Genomic DNA, 19,594 nt, shown 5'->3' with positions numbered 1-19,594 from the left:
ATTCATCTTGTGGGAGGGAGAACAGCACGACAAGGCTCTTCTACAGGTTTCATCTGGATGGTCAGGTATCCTTTACATAATACCAGTATGTTATTTTAAAAAGTTACAGAGATACTTGGCTAAATGCAGTGCAGGGGTTAAACTGTTCAGTTTGTTTCCAGAGTTGATGATCTCAGCTGTTCAGAGTTGGACACTCCCTCTCCTATATATTCTCACCTTTCACAGTTTCATGCTGCCTGGCTCTGGAGCTGGTTGTTCGAGGAGGCATTTGGAGTGTTTATCTAAAGACTGTTTCTTGGTTATTCGGTTGTGTGCAAATCCTCTCCAATTTGTTTGTCTTACCATTCCTTTACAAACCGGTGTTTTTTGTGAGTGTATATTTGTATGATTGGTATTTTCCTTTATCCCTGTACGTATTCCCTTGTTAGTCTGGTTGGTGTATTTACATGTATACTACTCCCTACTTCCATGGGCGGGGGAGGAATGAGATTACAAGCTGATTCAAGAGCGGAGCAAGGTACATTGCTCTGGCATCTTCACCATTAGAAGTAATCCGGAGAGAAGGGATAGTTAAGGCGCCTCTAGTGCTAGGGACACAGGAGGAGCCCCTGTCCTTGGGATATCCGACAACATGTCATGACAGTCTGTTTTCCTTCCATTGAAAGCTCCTTTGACTTCATGTTGTGACTTCACAGCAACAGCTTCCAAATACATATGTCACATGGAATCAGCTGCAGACCTTTCACAGGCTTCACTGATGATAGATTAACAAGGGAATAACTCATGCAGTCCATTAAAGAGCTTTTGAGATAATTCTCAAATTACCTTTGGTTTCCTTAAAAAAAAAAAGAGGCAGCTGCATATTGAAGAGAAGTAATTCCTAAACCCTTACTCCAATTAAAATGTGAATACCCTCAAATTAAAGCAGAGTCTGCACTTGCCCGTATTGATCACATCTTGAATATGTTTTGATAAATAAATAAAATGCAAAAACACACACACACACCCCCACACACCAGTGGCTGCTCGCTGCCTGGCTGCCGGCGTGACATACCTAGGCACCTGTAAGGAGCAATTTGTCACGTCACAATTGACTCCCGACAATCTGCTACAAGGAAACACTGCATCTACCTATGGGGCCTAAAATCCCAGCCTTGTCTATCTGACAGCAAAGCCAATTAGTGGGGATCATAGGAAAAACATAAAAAATATCTTACCTAGCAACTACAAAGCATGCTGCGGTAATGCGTCACAGACTACTTTGGCTCAGTAGACAGAAAAAGCAGTAGATAACAGGGTCAGCGCTAAACACAGATACACACAGGCATGTCCCCCCATCCCGGGACTCGGCTGGGACATAAAATACACAGTAGGTCACTTTGAGTTTCTTGTATTGTTTATTTTCTTGTCAGGTATAAGTACTTTCACATTAAAGAGGATGGTGTCACTTCACTTTTTTTAGTAATTAGTAAAGAGGTTGTCAGGTTTGGATATTTTTTTTATTTTAGAGTGTCCACCTTAGACCACATTCGGCACCCATGTGGTTATCCTATTAATAATGCTAAGTCTAGAAAGTCCATTCATAACTTTTCTGTAAAAGTAACCAACAATACAAAAAGAAATAAATACAAACTTTCATTTTTTTTCATATTGTGCGTGGGTCACTGTGGGGGCATCATAACTGCGTGAAGCACTGTGCAGGCATCATATCTGTGCGTGGGGCGCTGAGGGGGCATTATAACGTGTGCGGGGCACTATGGTGGCCTCATACTATGGGTGGAGACATCATACTATGTGATCACACTACGCAGAGAGGCACTGCAGTGGTGGTATACCTCGTGGACAAGTATTATACTGCATGGGGGCCGTGAAAGGGATTTATAGTGGGTGAGAACTCTATAGCGCATTATTTCAATGTGGGCACATAGAAAAGAAAGGGCAAGTTTACAGGTGCGGCTTAGTATAAAAACAAGCAAACATTTGTGGCATGCCTCACTACAGGTTTCTCTTTCTGGAATTGCAAGGTTTGTGGCCATGAAAACCTACATATTTTTTTATTAATTGACTATTAATGTTGGACCTGATGGCTTTTATATAGGGGAGTTAGCTCTTCAGCTTTACAATGCAACATGTGCGGTCATACATCAGCGCACACACAATCAGGCCCTCGGTGGATCTTTAGGTATTGCTATAACAGAGGGGATAGCAGGGTAGGAAACTTAAAACATAACATTTAATAATATATTTTACAAATTCAAAGACACAACAAACATGAAAATCAGAACTGTCATGATCTCTGCAGGCAGAGATCATAGCAAGCCTATAGAGGGACAAGCTCTCGGAAGATGGAACTATACTGACCATGAACTAAGCCTGCCGCGCAACTAGAAATAGCCAGGTAGCATTTCCTATTTATCGCTAGATGCCCAGCTCTGGCCTAAGACCTAAATAGCTAGCAAAGGGAAATATAAGACCTGGCTCACCTCTAGAGAAATATTCCAAAGAAGACAGTAGCCCCCCACATATAATGACGGTGAGTTCAGATGAAACAACAAACGCAGCAGGAAAATAGTCTTAGCAAATTTGAGGTCCGCTTACTAGATAGCAGAAGACAGATAGTATACTTTCATGGTCAGCAGAAAAACACTAACAAAACACCATCCAGAGATTACCTTAAACTCTGGCATTAACTCATAACGCCAGAGTAGCAATCCCTGATCAACGAGAGCTTTCCAGACACAGTAACAAAACTTCAGCTGTGAACTGGAACAAATAGGCAAAACAAAACATGGACAAAAGTCCAACTTATCTAGTAGCTGTCTAGAAGCAGGAACAAGCACTGAGAGGCATCAGATAACATTGTTGACCGGCAAGAAACCACCAGAGAAATGAGCTTAAATAGCGACACCCACTACTGATGGAACCAGGTGAAACAGGAAAGAGGATGACAAGTCCAATTCCACAAGCGGCCACCGGGGGAGCCCAGAATCCAAATTCACAACAGTACCCCCCCCTCAAGGAGGGGGCACCGAACCCTCACCAGATCCACCAGGGCGACCAGGATGAGCCCTATGGAAGGCACGAACAAGATCAGAAGCATGAACATCAGATGCATTGACCCAAGAATTATCCTCCTGGCCGTAACCCTTCCAGTTGACCAGATACTGGAGTTTCCGTCTGGAAACACGAGAGTCCAAAATTTTCTCCACAACGTACTCCAACTCACCCTCAACCAACACCGGAGCAGGAGGCTCAACTGAAGGTACAACAGGTACCTCATACCTGCGCAATAACGACCGATGAAAAACGTTATGAATGGAAAAGGACGCAGGGAGGTCCAAACGGAAAGAAACAGGATTAAGAATCTCCAATATTCTATAAGGGCCGATGAACCGAGGTTTAAACTTAGGAGAAGAGACCCTCATAGGGACAAAACGAGAAGACAACCACACTAAATCTCCAACACAAAGCCGAGAACCAACACGACGACGACGGTTGGCAAAACGCTGAGTCTTCTCCTGGGACAACTTCAAATTGTCCATAACCTGCCCCCAGATGTGATGCAATCTCTCCACCACCGCATCCACTCCAGGACAATCCGAGGATTCCACCTGACCGGAGGAAAATCGAGGGTGAAACCCCGAATTACAGAAAAACGGGGACACCAAGGTGGAAGAACTGGCCCGATTATTGAGGGCGAACTCTGCCAATGGCAAAAAAGCAACCCAATCATCCTGGTCAGCAGAGACAAAACACCTCAGATATGTCTCAAGGGTCTGATTAGTCCGCTCGGTCTGGCCATTAGTCTGAGGGTGAAAAGCAGATGAAAAAGACAAATCTATGCCCATCCTAGCACAGAATGCCCGCCAAAATCTAGACACAAATTGGGTACCTCTGTCAGAAACAATATTCTCAGGAATACCGTGCAATCGGACAACATTCTGAAAAAACAGAGGAACCAACTCAGAAGAAGAAGGCAACTTGGGCAGAGGAACCAAATGGACCATTTTAGAGAAACGGTCACAGACCACCCAGATGACAGACATCTTCTGGGAAACAGGCAGATCTGAAATAAAATCCATCGAGATGTGTGTCCAAGGCCTCTTAGGAATAGGCAAGGGCAACAGCAGTCCGCTAGCCCGAGAACTACAAGACTTGGCCCGAGCACAAACGTCACATGACTGCACAAAGACTCGCACATCTCGTGACAGGGAAGGCCACCAGAAGGATCTTGCCACCAAATCCCTGGTACCAAAAATTCCGGGATGACCTGCCAATGCAGAAGAATGTACCTCAGAGATGACTCTGCTGGTCCAATCATCCGGAACAAACAGTCTATCAGGCGGACAACGATCCGGTCTATCCGCCTGAAACTCTTGCAAGGACCGCCGCAGATCAGGAGAAACGGCCGACAAAATTACTCCCTCCCTAAGGATACCTGTGGGTTCAGAATTACCAGGAGAGTCCGGGTCAAAACTCCTAGAAAGGGCATCTGCCTTAACATTCTTAGAACCCGGTAGGTATGACACCACAAAATTAAAGCGAGAAAAAAATAAAGACCAGCGCGCCTGTCTAGGATTCAGGCGTCTGGCAGTCTCAAGATAAATCAAATTTTTGTGGTCAGTCAATACCACCACCTGATGCCTAGCCCCCTCGAGCCAATGGCGCCACTCCTCAAACGCCCACTTCATGGCCAAAAGCTCCCGATTCCCAACATCATAATTCCGCTCTGCGGGCGAAAATTTGCGAGAAAAGAAGGCACAAGGCCTAATGACGGAGCAGTCGGAACCTTTCTGCGACAACACTGCCCCAGCTCCGATCTCCGAAGCGTCAACCTCAACCTGAAAAGGCAGATTCACATCAGGCTGACGCAACACAGGGGCAGAGGCAAAACGGCGCTTAAGCTCCTGAAAGGCCTCTACAGCATGAGGGGACCAATTAGCAACATCAGCGCCTTGTCTGGTCAAATCAGTCAGTGGTTTAACGACATCCGAAAAACCAGCAATAAATCGGCGGTAAAAGTTGGCAAAGCCCAAAAATCTCTGAAGACCCTTAAGAGAGGAGGGCTGAGTCCAGTCACAAATAGCTTGCACCTTGACGGGATCCATCTCAATGGAAGAGGGAGAAAAAATATACCCCAAAAAGGAAATTTTCTGGACCCCAAAAACGCACTTAGACCCCTTCACACACAAAGAATTAGACCGCAGAACCTGAAAAACTCTCCTGACCTGCTGGACATGAGAGTCCCAGTCATCAGAAAAAATCAGAATATCATCCAGATATATTATCATAAATTTATCCAGAAAATCGCGGAAAATATCATGCATAAAAGACTGGAAAACTGAAGGGGCATTAGAAAGACCAAAAGGCATGACCAAATACTCAAAGTGGCCCTCGGGCGTATTAAATGCGGTCTTCCACTCATCCCCCTGCCTGATCCGCACCAAATTATACGCCCCACGAAGATCAATTTTAGAGAACCACTTAGCACCCTCTATACGAGCAAACAAATCAGTAAGCAATGGCAATGGGTATTGATACTTAACAGTGATCTTATTCAGAAGCCGATAATCAATACATGGTCTCAAAGAGCCGTCTTTTTTTGAGACAAAGAAAAACCCAGCTCCCAAGGGAGAAGAAGATGGACGAATATGTCCCTTTTCCAAAGACTCCTTTATATATTCCCGCATAGCAGCATGTTCCGGCACAGACAAATTAAACAAACGACCCTTTGGATATTTACAACCCGGTATCAAATCTATGGCACAATCGCACTCACGGTGCGGAGGTAACGACCCAAGCTTGGGTTCGTCAAAGACGTCTTGATAATCAGAGAGGAACTCAGGGACTTCAGAGGGAATGGACGACGAAATAGAAACCAAAGGTACGTCCCCATGAATACCCTTACATCCCCAGCTCAACACAGACATTGCTCTCCAGTCCAAGACTGGGTTGTGAGACTGCAACCATGGCAATCCCAGTACCAAATCGTCATGTAAATTATACAGCACCAGGAAACGAATAATCTCCTGGTGATCCGGATTGATACGCATGGTTACTTGTGTCCAGTATTGTGGTTTATTATTAGCCAATGGGGTGGAGTCAATCCCCTTCAGAGGAATAAGAGTCTCCAAAGGCTCTAAATCAAAACCACAACGATTGGCAAAGGACCAATCCATAAGACTCAGAGCGGCGCCAGAGTCAACATAGGCGTCCGTGGCAATGGATGACAAAGAGCAAATCAGGGTTACAGACAAAATAAACTTAGACTGAATGGTGCCAATGGAAACAGACTTATCAAGCTTCTTTGTACGCCTAGAGCATGCTGATATAACATGAGTAGAATCCCCACAATAGAAACACAATCCATTCTTCCGTCTAAAATTCTGTCGCTCGCTCCTGGACAGAATTCTATCACACTGCATACTTTCTGGCGTCTTTTCCATAGACACCGCCAGATGGTGCACCGGTTTGCGCTCCCGCAGACGCCTATCAATCTGAATAGCCATTGTCATGGACTCATTCAGACCTGCAGGCAAAGGGAACCCCACCATAACATCCTTAACGGCATCAGAGAGACCTTCTCTGAAAGTTGCCGCCAAGGCGCACTCATTCCACTGAGTAAGCACAGACCATTTACGGAATTTTTGGCAGAAAACTTCAGCTTCGTCTTGCCCCTGAGATAGTGCCATCAAAGTTTTTTCTGCCTGAAGTTCCAAATGAGGTTCCTCATAAAGCAAGCCCAAGGCCAGAAAAAACGCATCCACATCGCGTAACGCAGGATCCCCTGCTGGCAATGAGAAGGCCCAATCTTGAGGGTCACCCCTGAGCAAGGAAATCACAATCCTAACCTGCTGAGCAGGGTCTCCAGCTGAACGAGACTTCAGGGACAAATAAAGCTTACAATTATTTCGGAAATTCTGGAAGCTAGCTCTATTCCCTGTGAAGAACTCCGGCAAAGGAATTCTCGGCTCAGATACCGGAGCATGTACCACAAAATCTTGTAAATTTTGTACTTTCGTGATGAGATTATTCAAACCCGCAGTTACACTCTGGAGATCCATTATTGTCAGGTGCACACAGAGCATACAGAGATTAGGAGGAGAGAGAGAAAAAAGACTGCAGCAAGGCAGACTGGAGGAAAAAAAAAAAAAAAAAAATTCCAGCAGACTTCTTATAACTCTCCTTTCTCAACCTGGGTCTTTAACACTTTATTGGCCGGTCAAACTGTCATGATCTCTGCAGGCAGAGATCATAGCAAGCCTATAGAGGGACAAGCTCTCGGAAGATGGAACTATACTGACCATGAACTAAGCCTGCCGCGCAACTAGAAATAGCCAGGTAGCATTTCCTATTTATCGCTAGATGCCCAGCTCTGGCCTAAGACCTAAATAGCTAGCAAAGGGAAATATAAGACCTGGCTCACCTCTAGAGAAATATTCCAAAGAAGACAGTAGCCCCCCACATATAATGACGGTGAGTTCAGATGAAACAACAAACGCAGCAGGAAAATAGTCTTAGCAAATTTGAGGTCCGCTTACTAGATAGCAGAAGACAGATAGTATACTTTCATGGTCAGCAGAAAAACACTAACAAAACACCATCCAGAGATTACCTTAAACTCTGGCATTAACTCATAACGCCAGAGTAGCAATCCCTGATCAACGAGAGCTTTCCAGACACAGTAACAAAACTTCAGCTGTGAACTGGAACAAATAGGCAAAACAAAACATGGACAAAAGTCCAACTTATCTAGTAGCTGTCTAGAAGCAGGAACAAGCACTGAGAGGCATCAGATAACATTGTTGACCGGCAAGAAACCACCAGAGAAATGAGCTTAAATAGCGACACCCACTACTGATGGAACCAGGTGAAACAGGAAAGAGGATGACAAGTCCAATTCCACAAGCGGCCACCGGGGGAGCCCAGAATCCAAATTCACAACACAGAACCCTCAAAGATCTGCAAGAAAACAAGCCAGGGCACTAACGGTCTATCCTGTGCTACCTACTGTATGCCAGTGTAGTAAACAGACCCGATAGGGTATAACAAGCATACCAGTACCACTGCCAATTAAACCCCACTAGTATACTTAAGATCCATAAAATAAAACTAGTATGGTCTCACCCAATTCTGGTTGTTGCTTGGACCTCTGGCAAAGAGTTAAAGAACCTCATATGGAGCTATAATCGTTGAGCCACAGAAAAAGTCGTCCTTATCATGAGTTGGAATCTTCATGCCATTTCCCGAAATAACCGCCTCTCTACGCGTTTCATCCCACCAGGACTCATCAGAGGATATGGCAGCCAGGATGGGAGGACTCCACTATATCAGGTAGAAAGAAAGAGCCTCTCATGGGAGTGGAGTTTAATTGGCAGTGGTACTGGCACAGATAGATGACTGTTATACCCCAACGGGTCTGTTTACTACACTGCCACTGGTACTGGCATAGGTAGCACAGGATAGACTGTTAGGGCCCTGACTGAGCTGGCTTGTTTTCCTGAAGATCTTTGAGGGTTCTGATTTTCATGTTTGTTGTCTCTCTGAATTTTTTAAATATATTATGAAATGTTATGTTTTAAAGTTTCCTACCCTGCTATCCTCTCTATTACACTGTGGGAATCACTTTTTCTGATTTTTGAATAAAAACAGAAGTGCTTATCTGTATTGCTAAAACATAACCTGTCCACTTAACCACTCGGCTCATATATCTCCAAGGTCTAGAAATGGCTTCTCTCCAGGAGAAACAGAGGTGGACGCTGCCTTCCAAATCTCGTGCTGTTTATCTGATTTACTGCAGTTTTCAGTCTAAAAAAATAAGGTTTTAGAAAGATTTTTGCTAGCAGACTGCTTCAAATTAGGGCCTCATTCACACCACACCTCATACACAGCAGGGTATATTTCAGTATTCCCCCCTCCACTAGATGCATCTATGTATAGAATATAAATGATAGCACACCAGACGGCCATTTTTATGCCTATGGATACACTTGACATATACGCCTTCCCGGGTGCATACATTAAACATATGCACAACAAACAGCATGAATCCATCCGCACAGGGTATTTAATTTAGTTCATACAAAATCTTTTTGATTAACTGAAGAGAAATGTAGCTGCAGTAACTTGGCATCATCTAGAAACCAGACAAGAAAAGGACAGGCCGGCCATAGACCCTTGTCTGATAGACTCATCTGACAAGATCCTGGTTCCCAGGCCCCTATGTACAGCCAACGCCACATGTCAGAAGTGCCCGAGAGGTGATCATTTTCCTTGCCCATGAGAAAAACAAATATCAGGTTTAATGTGTGGAGTTTACCCCACTGGTGACATCAGACACTTCCGAATGTTCCAAGTCTCAGACCTTTCCACCCTGTATGACCCAGTGAGCAGATCCAGGTGCACAACATGGGCCGTGAGCACACAATACATCCCTCATCTGTTATATTGGAGAATATAAAGATAGGTTAGCCGACATAAAACTGCACCGGAGGATTCTGCTGACTGCAAGCAAAAAACGCTCTGCGATAAATCAGATGCACAACATGCGATCTGGATGGCAGCATCGACCTCTATTCCTCCTGGCATGAAGATGTTTCTAGGAGTTTGGAGATTTATGAGCAGAGCAATTATGTGGAGCTGAATTTTAATGCTCACTCGAAGGCCAGCATATCTAGGATAGAGCAATTAGGTGGATGGTAACGTGCCAGAAGTGTCACTCTGTCCGGGGGATTAGGAGTGATTAGAAGTTACCATTCTAGGACAGAGACCAGAGGGTAAATTCAGGGGCAAAGTACAGAAGCGAAAACTTAAATATCAGAATATCTCCAAACTGCTTTATGCAAAAGGTTCTTTTGTAAAATAAAAAAACTACAACATGGTATGCAAGTAATATCCCCATCTGCATCAGACTCAATATGTACAGGTGTATCTCACAAAATTAGAATATCATCAAAAAGTTAATTTATTTCAGTTCCTAAAATAAAAAAAAAAAAGTGAAACTCATATTATATTCAGTCCTAGAAAACAGAGTTACCGTATATACTCGAGTATAAGCCGACCCGAGTATAAGCCGACCTCCTAATTTTGCCACAAAAAACTGGGAAAACTTAATGACTCGAGTATAAGCCTAGGGTGGAAAATGCAGCAGCTACTGGGAAATTTCAAAAGTAAAAATAGATACTAATAAAAGTAAAATTAATTGAGACATCAGTAGGTTAAGTGTTTTTGAATCCATATTGAATCAGGAGCCCCATATAATGCTCCATAAAGTTTGATGGGCCCCATTAGACGCTCCATATTAAAATATGCCCCATATAATCCTGCATAAAAGGTAATAAGGGCCCCATAAGATGCTCCATAGAGATATTTGCCCTATATAGTGCTGCACAAATGTTATGGCCCCATAAGATGCTCTATACAGACACTTGCACCATACAGTGCTGCACAAACGTTATGGCCCCATAAGATCATCCATTCAGTTACTTGCCCCATATAGTGCTGCACAAACGCTATGGCCCCATAAGATGCTCCGTACAGTCACTTGCCCCATTATAATGCTGCACAAGCGTTATGGCCCCATAAGATGCTCCGTACAGTCACTTGCCCCATTATAATGCTGCACAAGCGTTATGGCCCCATAAGATGCTCCGTACAGTCACTTGCCCCATTGTAATGCTGCACAAGCGTTATGGCCCCATAAGATGCTCCGTACAGTCACTTGCCCCATATAGTGCTGCACAAACGTTATGGCCCCATAAGATGCTCCGTACAGACACTACAACTTATAATGCTGCACAAGCGTTATGGCCCCATACAGATGATCCGTACAGTCACTGCCCCTTATAGTGCTGCACAATCGTTATGGCCCCATACAGATGCTCCGTACAGTCACTGCCCCTTATAGTGCTGCAGAATCGTTATGGCCCCATACAGATGATCCGTACAGTCACTGCCCCATATGCTTTTGCTGTGATAAAAAAAAAAAATCACATACTCACCTCTCTTCCCCCGGCACTTTCAATATTTACCTGCTCCTCGTGCGGCTCCGTCTTCAGCAGTGACGTTCAGCAGAGGGCGCGCACTATGTCACCGCGCCCTCTGACCTGAGCGTCACAGCCAGAGGACGCTGATGACGGAGCCGCACCGGAATGAGGAGCGGTAAATATCGCGCAGCGCTGCGCTGTATACTCACCTACTGCTGGCGCTGTGCAGTCCCTGCTTCTTCCAGCACTGCATCTTCTTCCTGTATTGAGCGGTCACAGTTACCGCTCATTACCGAAATGAATATGCGGCTCCACCTCTATGGGAGGTGGAGCCGCATATTCATTACTGTAATGAGCAGGACCATGTGACCGCTCAGTACAGGAAGAATATGCAGCGCTGGAAGAAGCAGGGACGCGCAGGGACTGTGCCAGCAGTAGGTGAGTATAATTAGATAGCCCCCGCCCCCCCTCCCCTGCCGACCCCCGGGTATGACTCGAGTATAAGCCGAGAGGGGGACTTTCAGCCCCAAAAAAATGGGCTGAAAATCTCGGCTTATACTCGAGTATATACGGTATCTATTTCAAGTGTTTATTTCTGTTAATGTTGATGATTATGGCTTACAGCCAATGAAAACACAAAAGCCATTATCTCAGTAAATTAGAATACTTTATAACACCAGCTTGAAAAAGGATTTTAAAATCTGAAATGTTAGCCTACTGAAATGTATGTTCAGTAAATGCACTCAATACTTGGTTGGGGCTCGTTTTGCATCAATGCGGCGTGACATGGAGGCCATCAGCGTGTGGCACTGCTGAGATGTTATGGAAGCCCAGGTTGCTTTGATAGCAGCCTTCAGCTCATCTGCATTGTTGTGTCTGGTGTCTCTCATCTTCCTCCTGACAATACCTAATAGATTCTCTATAGGGTTAAGGTCAGGTCGGTTTGCTGGCCAATCAAGCACAGTGATACTGTGGTTTTTAAACCAGACTCCCGAAACCATCATTGATTGTGGATACTTCACATTAGACCATGGAAATCAAGGCCCCAGAGTCTGGAGGAAGAGTGGAGAGACAGATAATCAAAGCTGCTTGAGGTCTAGTGTGAAGTTTCCACAATCAGTGATGGTTTGCGGAGCCATGTCATCTGCTGGTGCAGGTCCACTGTGTTTTATCAAGACCAAAGTCAGTGCAGCCATCTACCAGGAAATTTTAGAGCACTTCATGCTTCCCTCTGCCGACAAGCTTTTTGGAGACGAAAATTTCATTCTCCAGCAGAACTTGACACCTGTCCCCATGCCAAAAGTATCAATTCCTGGTTTAAAAACAACAGTATCATTGTGTTTGATTGGCAGCAAACTCACCTGACCTTAACCGGATAGAGAATCGATGGGGTATTGTAAAGAGGAAGATGAGAGACACCAGACCCCACAATGCAGACGAGCTGAAGGCGGCTATCAAAGCAACCTGGGCTTCCATAACACCCCAGCAGTGCCACAGGCTGATCGCCTGCATGCCACGCCGCATTGATGCAGTAATTGATGCCAAAGGAGCCCTGACCAAGTACTGAGTGCATTACTGAACATACATTTCAGCAGGCCAACATTTCGGAATCTAATTTACTGAGATAATAACTTTTGGGTTCTCGTTGGCTGTAAGCCATAATCATCAATATTAACAGAAATAAACACTTGAAATAGATCACTCTGTTTGTAGTGACTCTATATAATATTAGAGTTTCACTTTCTGTATTGAAGAACTGAAATAAATTTACTTTTTTTTAATGATATTCTAATTTTGTGAGATGCACCTGTAGTGCTGAACAGGCTCAGCACAATGCATCCTCAGCTGGGAAAAGGATAGAAAATAGCCAAAATCTCACATTATAGCTTTGTTAAAATGTTTAGTGAAGTGAGGAGGACGCCTGTACAGGTCGCTTGTATGCAAGAGAACCAAATTTCTACTTATTTTCAGCAAAAAAATTGGGAGACATTTGTTAAGTTATAGGAGACATGCAGCTTCTTCTTACCACTCCGATCAGATCTCCTCTGCCATATTCTCCTGCTAGTTGCTTCTTTCCATCATCCTTTCTAATAACAGACCGGAGGCGTCCATTGAGAACAATGTAGGTACAGTCTGATTTATCACCTTGCCTGGGACGGAAAATACAAAAATTAAATTATATCAAATGTGAGGAGTTTGAGACCTCTAAAGTATTACTAAAAAGCTACCTTGTTACGCCAGTGGCCAAACTAACTAGCAAAGTAAGCCAATACCAATAGATCTTAAAGTGGTAATACGGCTCCGCTCTTCTATATTGGAAGTACACATCCACAGATGTCTGCAGGGTGTCATGCATATGTCCCATTCTTTCCAATAACACCTATGAAGTCCAGATGAATTGTTCTTAATTTAAAAGTGGTGTTTAATTTCTTAAATGGCTTTAGCTAGTCAGCATCAAAATAAATAAGTTTGCAATAGACTTGCTTTTGCTATCTGCTGTCCTTCTCCTGCAAGGAGAGATTTTATCTTGTATAGTGCACAGCTGGTTTTCATGGAGCCCAGCATCTAATGCCTGGCAGACAGTGTGCAGTAGTTATATTCCAGTAGAGAGGTTAACACGTAATGTCCCAGTTACCTATCTCCTGCTCATTGATTTCTATACAGACATTAGCTGCTCACCCCTCTCCCTATTATCTTCTTACAGCACCACTCCAGTGTTTTTTTTTATTGCAGCACTGGGATGGTGCTTTAAGCGATACTGGTATAAACCACCAGCCAGCAGCAAAGCTGTGCGTTTGTTCAAATACCTCACTACATCAATGTATAAATACAGGGAAAACCATGTAGACTCAGAACAAACAACTGATAGCTGAATGTGTGACAGCAGAACCTGTGCTGGGCTTTACAGTTCTACTAATACTTTAGCTTATACTAATTCAAAAGAGTTGTCACTCACGGAGGAAAGCCCACCCTGCTAAAGGACATTGCATTGCTCTGAACAACTCAAGAGAACACTTGAGAATACCCCTTTAATAAGCTCTGCGAGTCCTTACACATCTTAATTCTCTAGGCCTTTTCTTTGCTTAACCCCTTCATGACCTTGGGATTTTCCGTTTTTCCGTGTTCGTTTTTCGCTCCCCTCCTTCCCAGAGCCATAACTTTTTTATTTTTCCGTCAATATGGCCATGTGAGGGCTTATTTTTTGCGAAACAAGTTGTACTTTTGAACGACATCATTGGTTTTAGCATGTCGTGTACTAGGAAACGGGAAAAAAATTACAAGTGCGGTGAAATTGCAAAAAAAAGTGCAACCCCACACTTGTTTGGCTTTTTTGCTAGGTTCACTAAATGCTAAAACTGACCTGCCATTATGATTCTCCAGGTCAGTACGAGTTCATAGACACCTAACATGTCTAGGTTATTTTTTATCTTTGTTAAAAAAAGAAAAAAAAATTGTGCCATTTTCCGATACTCGTAGTGTCTCCATTTTTCGTGATCTGGGGTCGGTTGAGGGCTTATTTTTTGCGTGCCGAGCTGGCGTTTTTAATGATACCATTTTGGTGCACATACATTCTTTTGATCGCCCGTTATTGCATTTTAATGCAATGTCGCGGCGACCAAAAAAACTTAATTCTGGCATTTTTTTTTTTTTTCTCGCTACCCCGTTTAGCGATCAGGTTAATCCTTTTTTTTTATTGATAGATTGGGCGATTCTGAACGCGGCGATACCAAATATGTGTAGGTTTGATTTTTTTTTTATTGATTTATTTTGAATGGGGCGAAAGGGGGGGTGATTTAAACTTTTATATTTTTTTTAACTTTTTTTTTTTTTTTTTTTACTTTTGCCATGCTTCAATAGCCTTTATAGGAGGCTAGAAGCTGGCACAACTCGATCGCCTCTGCTACATAGCAGCGATCATCAGATCGCTGCTATGCAGCAGAAATGCCGGCTGATCACAGCTAGCCGGGATCAGTAACCATAGAGGTTTCAAGGACCTCTATGGTTACCATTCTGATGCATCGCTGACCCCCGATCATGTGATGGGGGGCCGGCAATGCGCTCATTTCCGGCCAGAAGCGCCGGTTAAATGCCGCTGTCAGCGTTTGACAGCGGCATTTAACTAGTTAATAGCGGCGGGTGAATCGCAATTTCACCCGCCGCTATTGCGGGCACATGTCAGCTGTTCAAAACAGCTGACATGTCCCGGCTTTGATGCGGGCTCACCGCCGGAGCCCTGCATCAAAGCGGGGTATCTGACCTCAGACGTACTATCCCGTCCGAGGTCAGAAAGGGGTTAATACCTTTCAAAATAGTGAAGGCTGCTGTTTAAATGTTTATAGCCATCCTAGAAGATGGGTATAATTGGAGAGTGCTTCTTATTAATTTGCACCAGTCCCCTAATTAGACTCATTGCCTAGTATACTTGACACCACTGTGGGGCCGCGCTTACACGTTCTTGTATGCACTGTATTGGAGCGGACCAGGATCACTGGCGGGCGCCGTTAGCTCCCAATCCTGGCCGGCTTCAGTGCTGCAGAGACAAAGCTGCCTCATGTAGCAGCACCACAGAGCGGAGAGTTTGGACCAGCAGAGCAATGATGCAGATCAGGTAGCAGTGCACCCCCCCAGCAAGCAGCACGCTCTAGAAAGAAAGCATGAGACAACCCCCTGAACAATGAGCCATTGCAACATTCCTGTTTTCCCAGCTCTGTAATATAAATTTCTAGAAAAGCAATATTATCATTGCAGGATGGAGAAGTTGTCCCCCGACTGAGAAATCATTTAAGTCACTGTGAGAATAACAAAAGGACTCAAAGAGCTGATGAATACGCCGGTCACTATATGTAGAATATTCCCAGGAATATACATGAATAGTGCCAGGGAAGCCGGCTCCAATTACAGACGAGACCTTATGCTCACGGCGGGCACAATACAGCTACAATGTGGTTCTGCATACATGTAAGTGCGGAGGGTCTCACCTGTAGACGGCACGTCCGGCCTCCACCTCCATCCAGTCCAAAGCAAAATCAATCTGCCTCACAAAAGGCGACATTCTCTTCACGACTGTGTGAGCGACCCCCAAAACAACGCTCGGCTGCTCCCTCATTATCCTGCAGAAGGAGAACATATCAGAGGCTTTCCCCCATGAGTGCAGCTCCTGAGGGAGTTAATAACAAACAAGTGGCACTCTACCACTCATAAATCAGATAACAATCCAAGCATGCTGGTAACAGAGTATGTCCTGCTCATTTGCACCACTGCAGTTAGCAGTTAGTCTGCATTTCACCTGGGGAAATTGCATTTGTGTTTATAAATCCAGTGTGCCAAAAAGTTGTCAGCGTAATAGCTAAATAACCGGATTAGTCCCACACTCTGTCTTCTGACCGAATTATGGCCTTCTAACCACAATGTGAATGGAAAAGGGCAGGTGGAGAAAGATGGAAACTGGCAGGCCGGGGCTAATAAGGTCTCACTCCACCTAAAGAGAAGCATCAAAGTGACACCTCCACTAACACGATTTGGTCTTGTAGCCAGAGCTCCATCCAACCTTGTACAGGCCTTCCTGGCTTATGAAGGACTACTCCTCCTAATGTGGGCTCTGCTTCTCTTATGACTTTACACACTGTTCAAGCACAATGTATTGATAAAGAAATGAAGGCAATCTGCAGAATTCAGCAAATAGCATCATCAATCTCTCAAAGTGTGATAAGCGATTTAATGGTATTGAACAAAATCTGCAGGCCCCTGATCCAGTGGCCATGTCGTTTCTCTGTGGTGGGACACTGGTCACGTCTACTAATTAGAAGAGGCGCTGGGGAAGTCTCCAGTCAGAGGAAGCTCACAGGGCTCTGAGCCAGCGGCACTGGACTATTGTCGTTGCCGCTAGACTCAAGTCATGCAAATCATTTTGGCCAACTCTAATACTTAAAACTACGTGTGTCAGTTTTACAAAATTGAATAAAAAAAAGTTGAACAAAAATTTGCATTTTCCTCCATTTTAGAACGCTGTTGCCATTTACCAAAAGTTATTAAAAAATAGTTTGGTGTAAAATATAGCGTAAATCCACCAAGGCTCCTAGTGATTTAAGTTTGTGGCACCTAACAGGCATGGATGAGCCAAACTTGTTAAAAAAAAAAAAAAAAGGCATGTGTATGAAACGTGATGAAAATGTGTCAGATTTATGAGGAGGTGTCCACAGCCTGAAATCTTAAAAGCAAAATATATATACAGGGGTTGGACAAAATAATGGAAACACCTAACGTTTTGGCATCATAATCTTCGAACATGTGATAAACATGCAAACCGTGACATATGGTAATGTTTTGTAGTTGATTATTTGTGTTATGTGATATGTGTATGTAAATTAACTGTTTGTTTTGCATAATTGTAAGAACATTGATGAGTACCTCATACCAATGGCAGACCTCTCGGATTTTCAAAGAGGCCAAATTGTTGGTGCTCGTATGGCAGGCACTAGTGTAACAGAAAGTGCCCGAATGTTTGGCGTGCCAAGAGGTACTGTCTCCAAAGTAATGACTGCGTTTGAATGAGAAGGAAAAACGTCTGCAGAAAAGCACAGGTCCGGCCGAAAGTCGAAGTTCACTGAGAGAGATCGTCGGACTCTAAAGCAAATTGTGAGAAAGGATCACAAGAACACGGCTCCGAAAATCACTGCTGAGCTCAATGGACACCTACAGAACCCAGTTTCCATGAAAACTGTTCGTCGGGAGCTGCACAAATCTGGATTCCACGGAAGAGCTGCAATTAGAAAACCGCTGCTCTTAATAACAAATGTTTCCAAGCGTTTAGAGTGGTGTAGAAACCTCCAGAATTGGTCCCTCGAGCAGTGGAAACATGTGATATTCTCAGACGAATCATCGTTTCCCTATTTCCGAACTCCGGCCGAGTGTACGTTTGGAGACAGCCGAAAGAAGCATTCCATCCAGACTGCCTTCTCCCAACCGTAAAACATGGTGGAGGTTCTGTGATGATCTGGGGGGCTATTTCGTGGAGATCCGCCGGGCCAATGATATCCCTTCATGGAAGAATTAACAGCCGAGATTATTTAGGCATTTTGGGCGACCAAGTGCATCCAATGGTTCAAGCACTGTTGCCGGAGGGGAACGCCATCTTTCAGGATGATAATGCACCAATTCATACAGCTAGAATCGTTAAAGCATGGCACGAGGAACATTCTAATGAAGTTGAGCATCTCATCTGGCCCCCACAATCCCCAAACCTCAACATTATTGGGTATTTATGGTCGATTTTAGAGATTCAAGTTAGACGTCGATTTCTGCCGCCATCGTCGCTCAAAGAACTGGAGGGTGTTTTAACTGCAGAATGGGCTAAAATTCCTTTGGAAACAATTCACACCTTGCATGAATCCATACCTCGGAGAATTGAGGCTGTAATCGCCGCAAAAGGTGGACCTACACCATATTAAAACTAACGTTTGTTGATGTTTCCAGGTGTTTCCATTATTTTGTCCAACCCCTGTATATATATATATATATATATATATATATATATATATATATATATATATATATATATATATATATATATATATATATATATATATACATACATACATACATATATATATATACATATATATATATACATATATATATATACATACATATATAATATATATATAATATATATATATATATATCATACAGCGCTAGATAGCAGAAAAGCCGGTAATTCAGTTGCCTGCTTTTGCTATCTCCTTATCAAACCCGACAGGATATGAGACATGGTTTACATACAGGAAACCATGTCATATACTTTTTTTTTTTTTTTTTTTTTTCATAATTCTCACTACTAATGTTAGAAGTGTCTGTGTACAAAATGTGGTGGCTCTGGCTGTTAAAATGAAGGGTTAAATCACAGAAAAAAATTGCCCAATTTTCTTTATTGTACGCTTAATCCACCTGAAGACCCTCGTTCTGTAAAAGAAAAAAAAAGAAAAAAGCAACAATATCCCATACCTCTCTGGCGTGCAGTCATGTCTCACGCTGTAAATCCATCTGAAGGAGTTACATACATTTACAACCAGGAACGTGGGAATTTTTCTGAATATTTTCTCACGCTAGAGTTCATATGAGTTTATGCCACCAGGGGGCGCATCACTGCAAGTCTACGATGCTACCTTCCTCTGCATTCCATTCATTCCCCAGTTTTTACAACCAGGAACAACAGCTGCATTAGCAGGATCCTGGTTGTAAATGTATTTAACCCCTTCAGATGGATTTACAGCGTGGGACATGACTGCACGCCAGAAAGGTATGGGATATTGTATCTTTTTTTTTTCTGTTATAGAACGAGGGTCTTCAGGTGGATTAAGCGTACAATAAAGATTTTACAACCCCATGTGTATTTATTTCATTAAAATACTTTATTCATAATGTGTGTGTATTATTAACACTTTACTACTATTGGATTAATAATGGATAGGTGTCTTATTGACACCTCTCCATTATTAACCAGGCTTAATGTCACCTTACATTAGCAAGGTGACATTAACCCTTTATTACCCCATATCCCACCACTACTTGGGAGTGGCTAAGTGCCAGAATAGGCGCATCTTACAGATGTG

General features: G+C 43.5%; 1 protein-coding gene across 6 annotated transcripts in view; it reads right to left on the bottom strand.

Moving 5' to 3' along the window:
* The window catches only part of PNPLA7 (patatin like domain 7, lysophospholipase), a 213,438-nt gene that overhangs the window by 45,794 nt on the left and 148,050 nt on the right, over nucleotides 1-19,594 (bottom strand). For all 6 annotated transcript variants that reach the window (XR_013221223.1, XM_077284546.1, XM_077284547.1 and 3 more), the window contains 2 exons: nucleotides 15,965-16,096; nucleotides 13,012-13,135 (listed from right to left, as the gene is read on the bottom strand). Coding sequence is in view for 5 of the 6 variants with exons in the window: in XM_077284546.1 (XP_077140661.1) it covers nucleotides 13,012-13,135; nucleotides 15,965-16,096 (256 nt within the window). In the remaining variant the exon portion in view is untranslated. The remainder of the gene's footprint in view (nucleotides 1-13,011; nucleotides 13,136-15,964; nucleotides 16,097-19,594) is intronic.

This window comes from Ranitomeya variabilis, chromosome 2 (assembly GCF_051348905.1).
Source record: "Ranitomeya variabilis isolate aRanVar5 chromosome 2, aRanVar5.hap1, whole genome shotgun sequence".
In the NCBI taxonomy this organism is placed as follows: domain Eukaryota; kingdom Metazoa; phylum Chordata; class Amphibia; order Anura; family Dendrobatidae; genus Ranitomeya; species Ranitomeya variabilis.
This window is presented reverse-complemented; position numbering and strand designations above follow the sequence as displayed.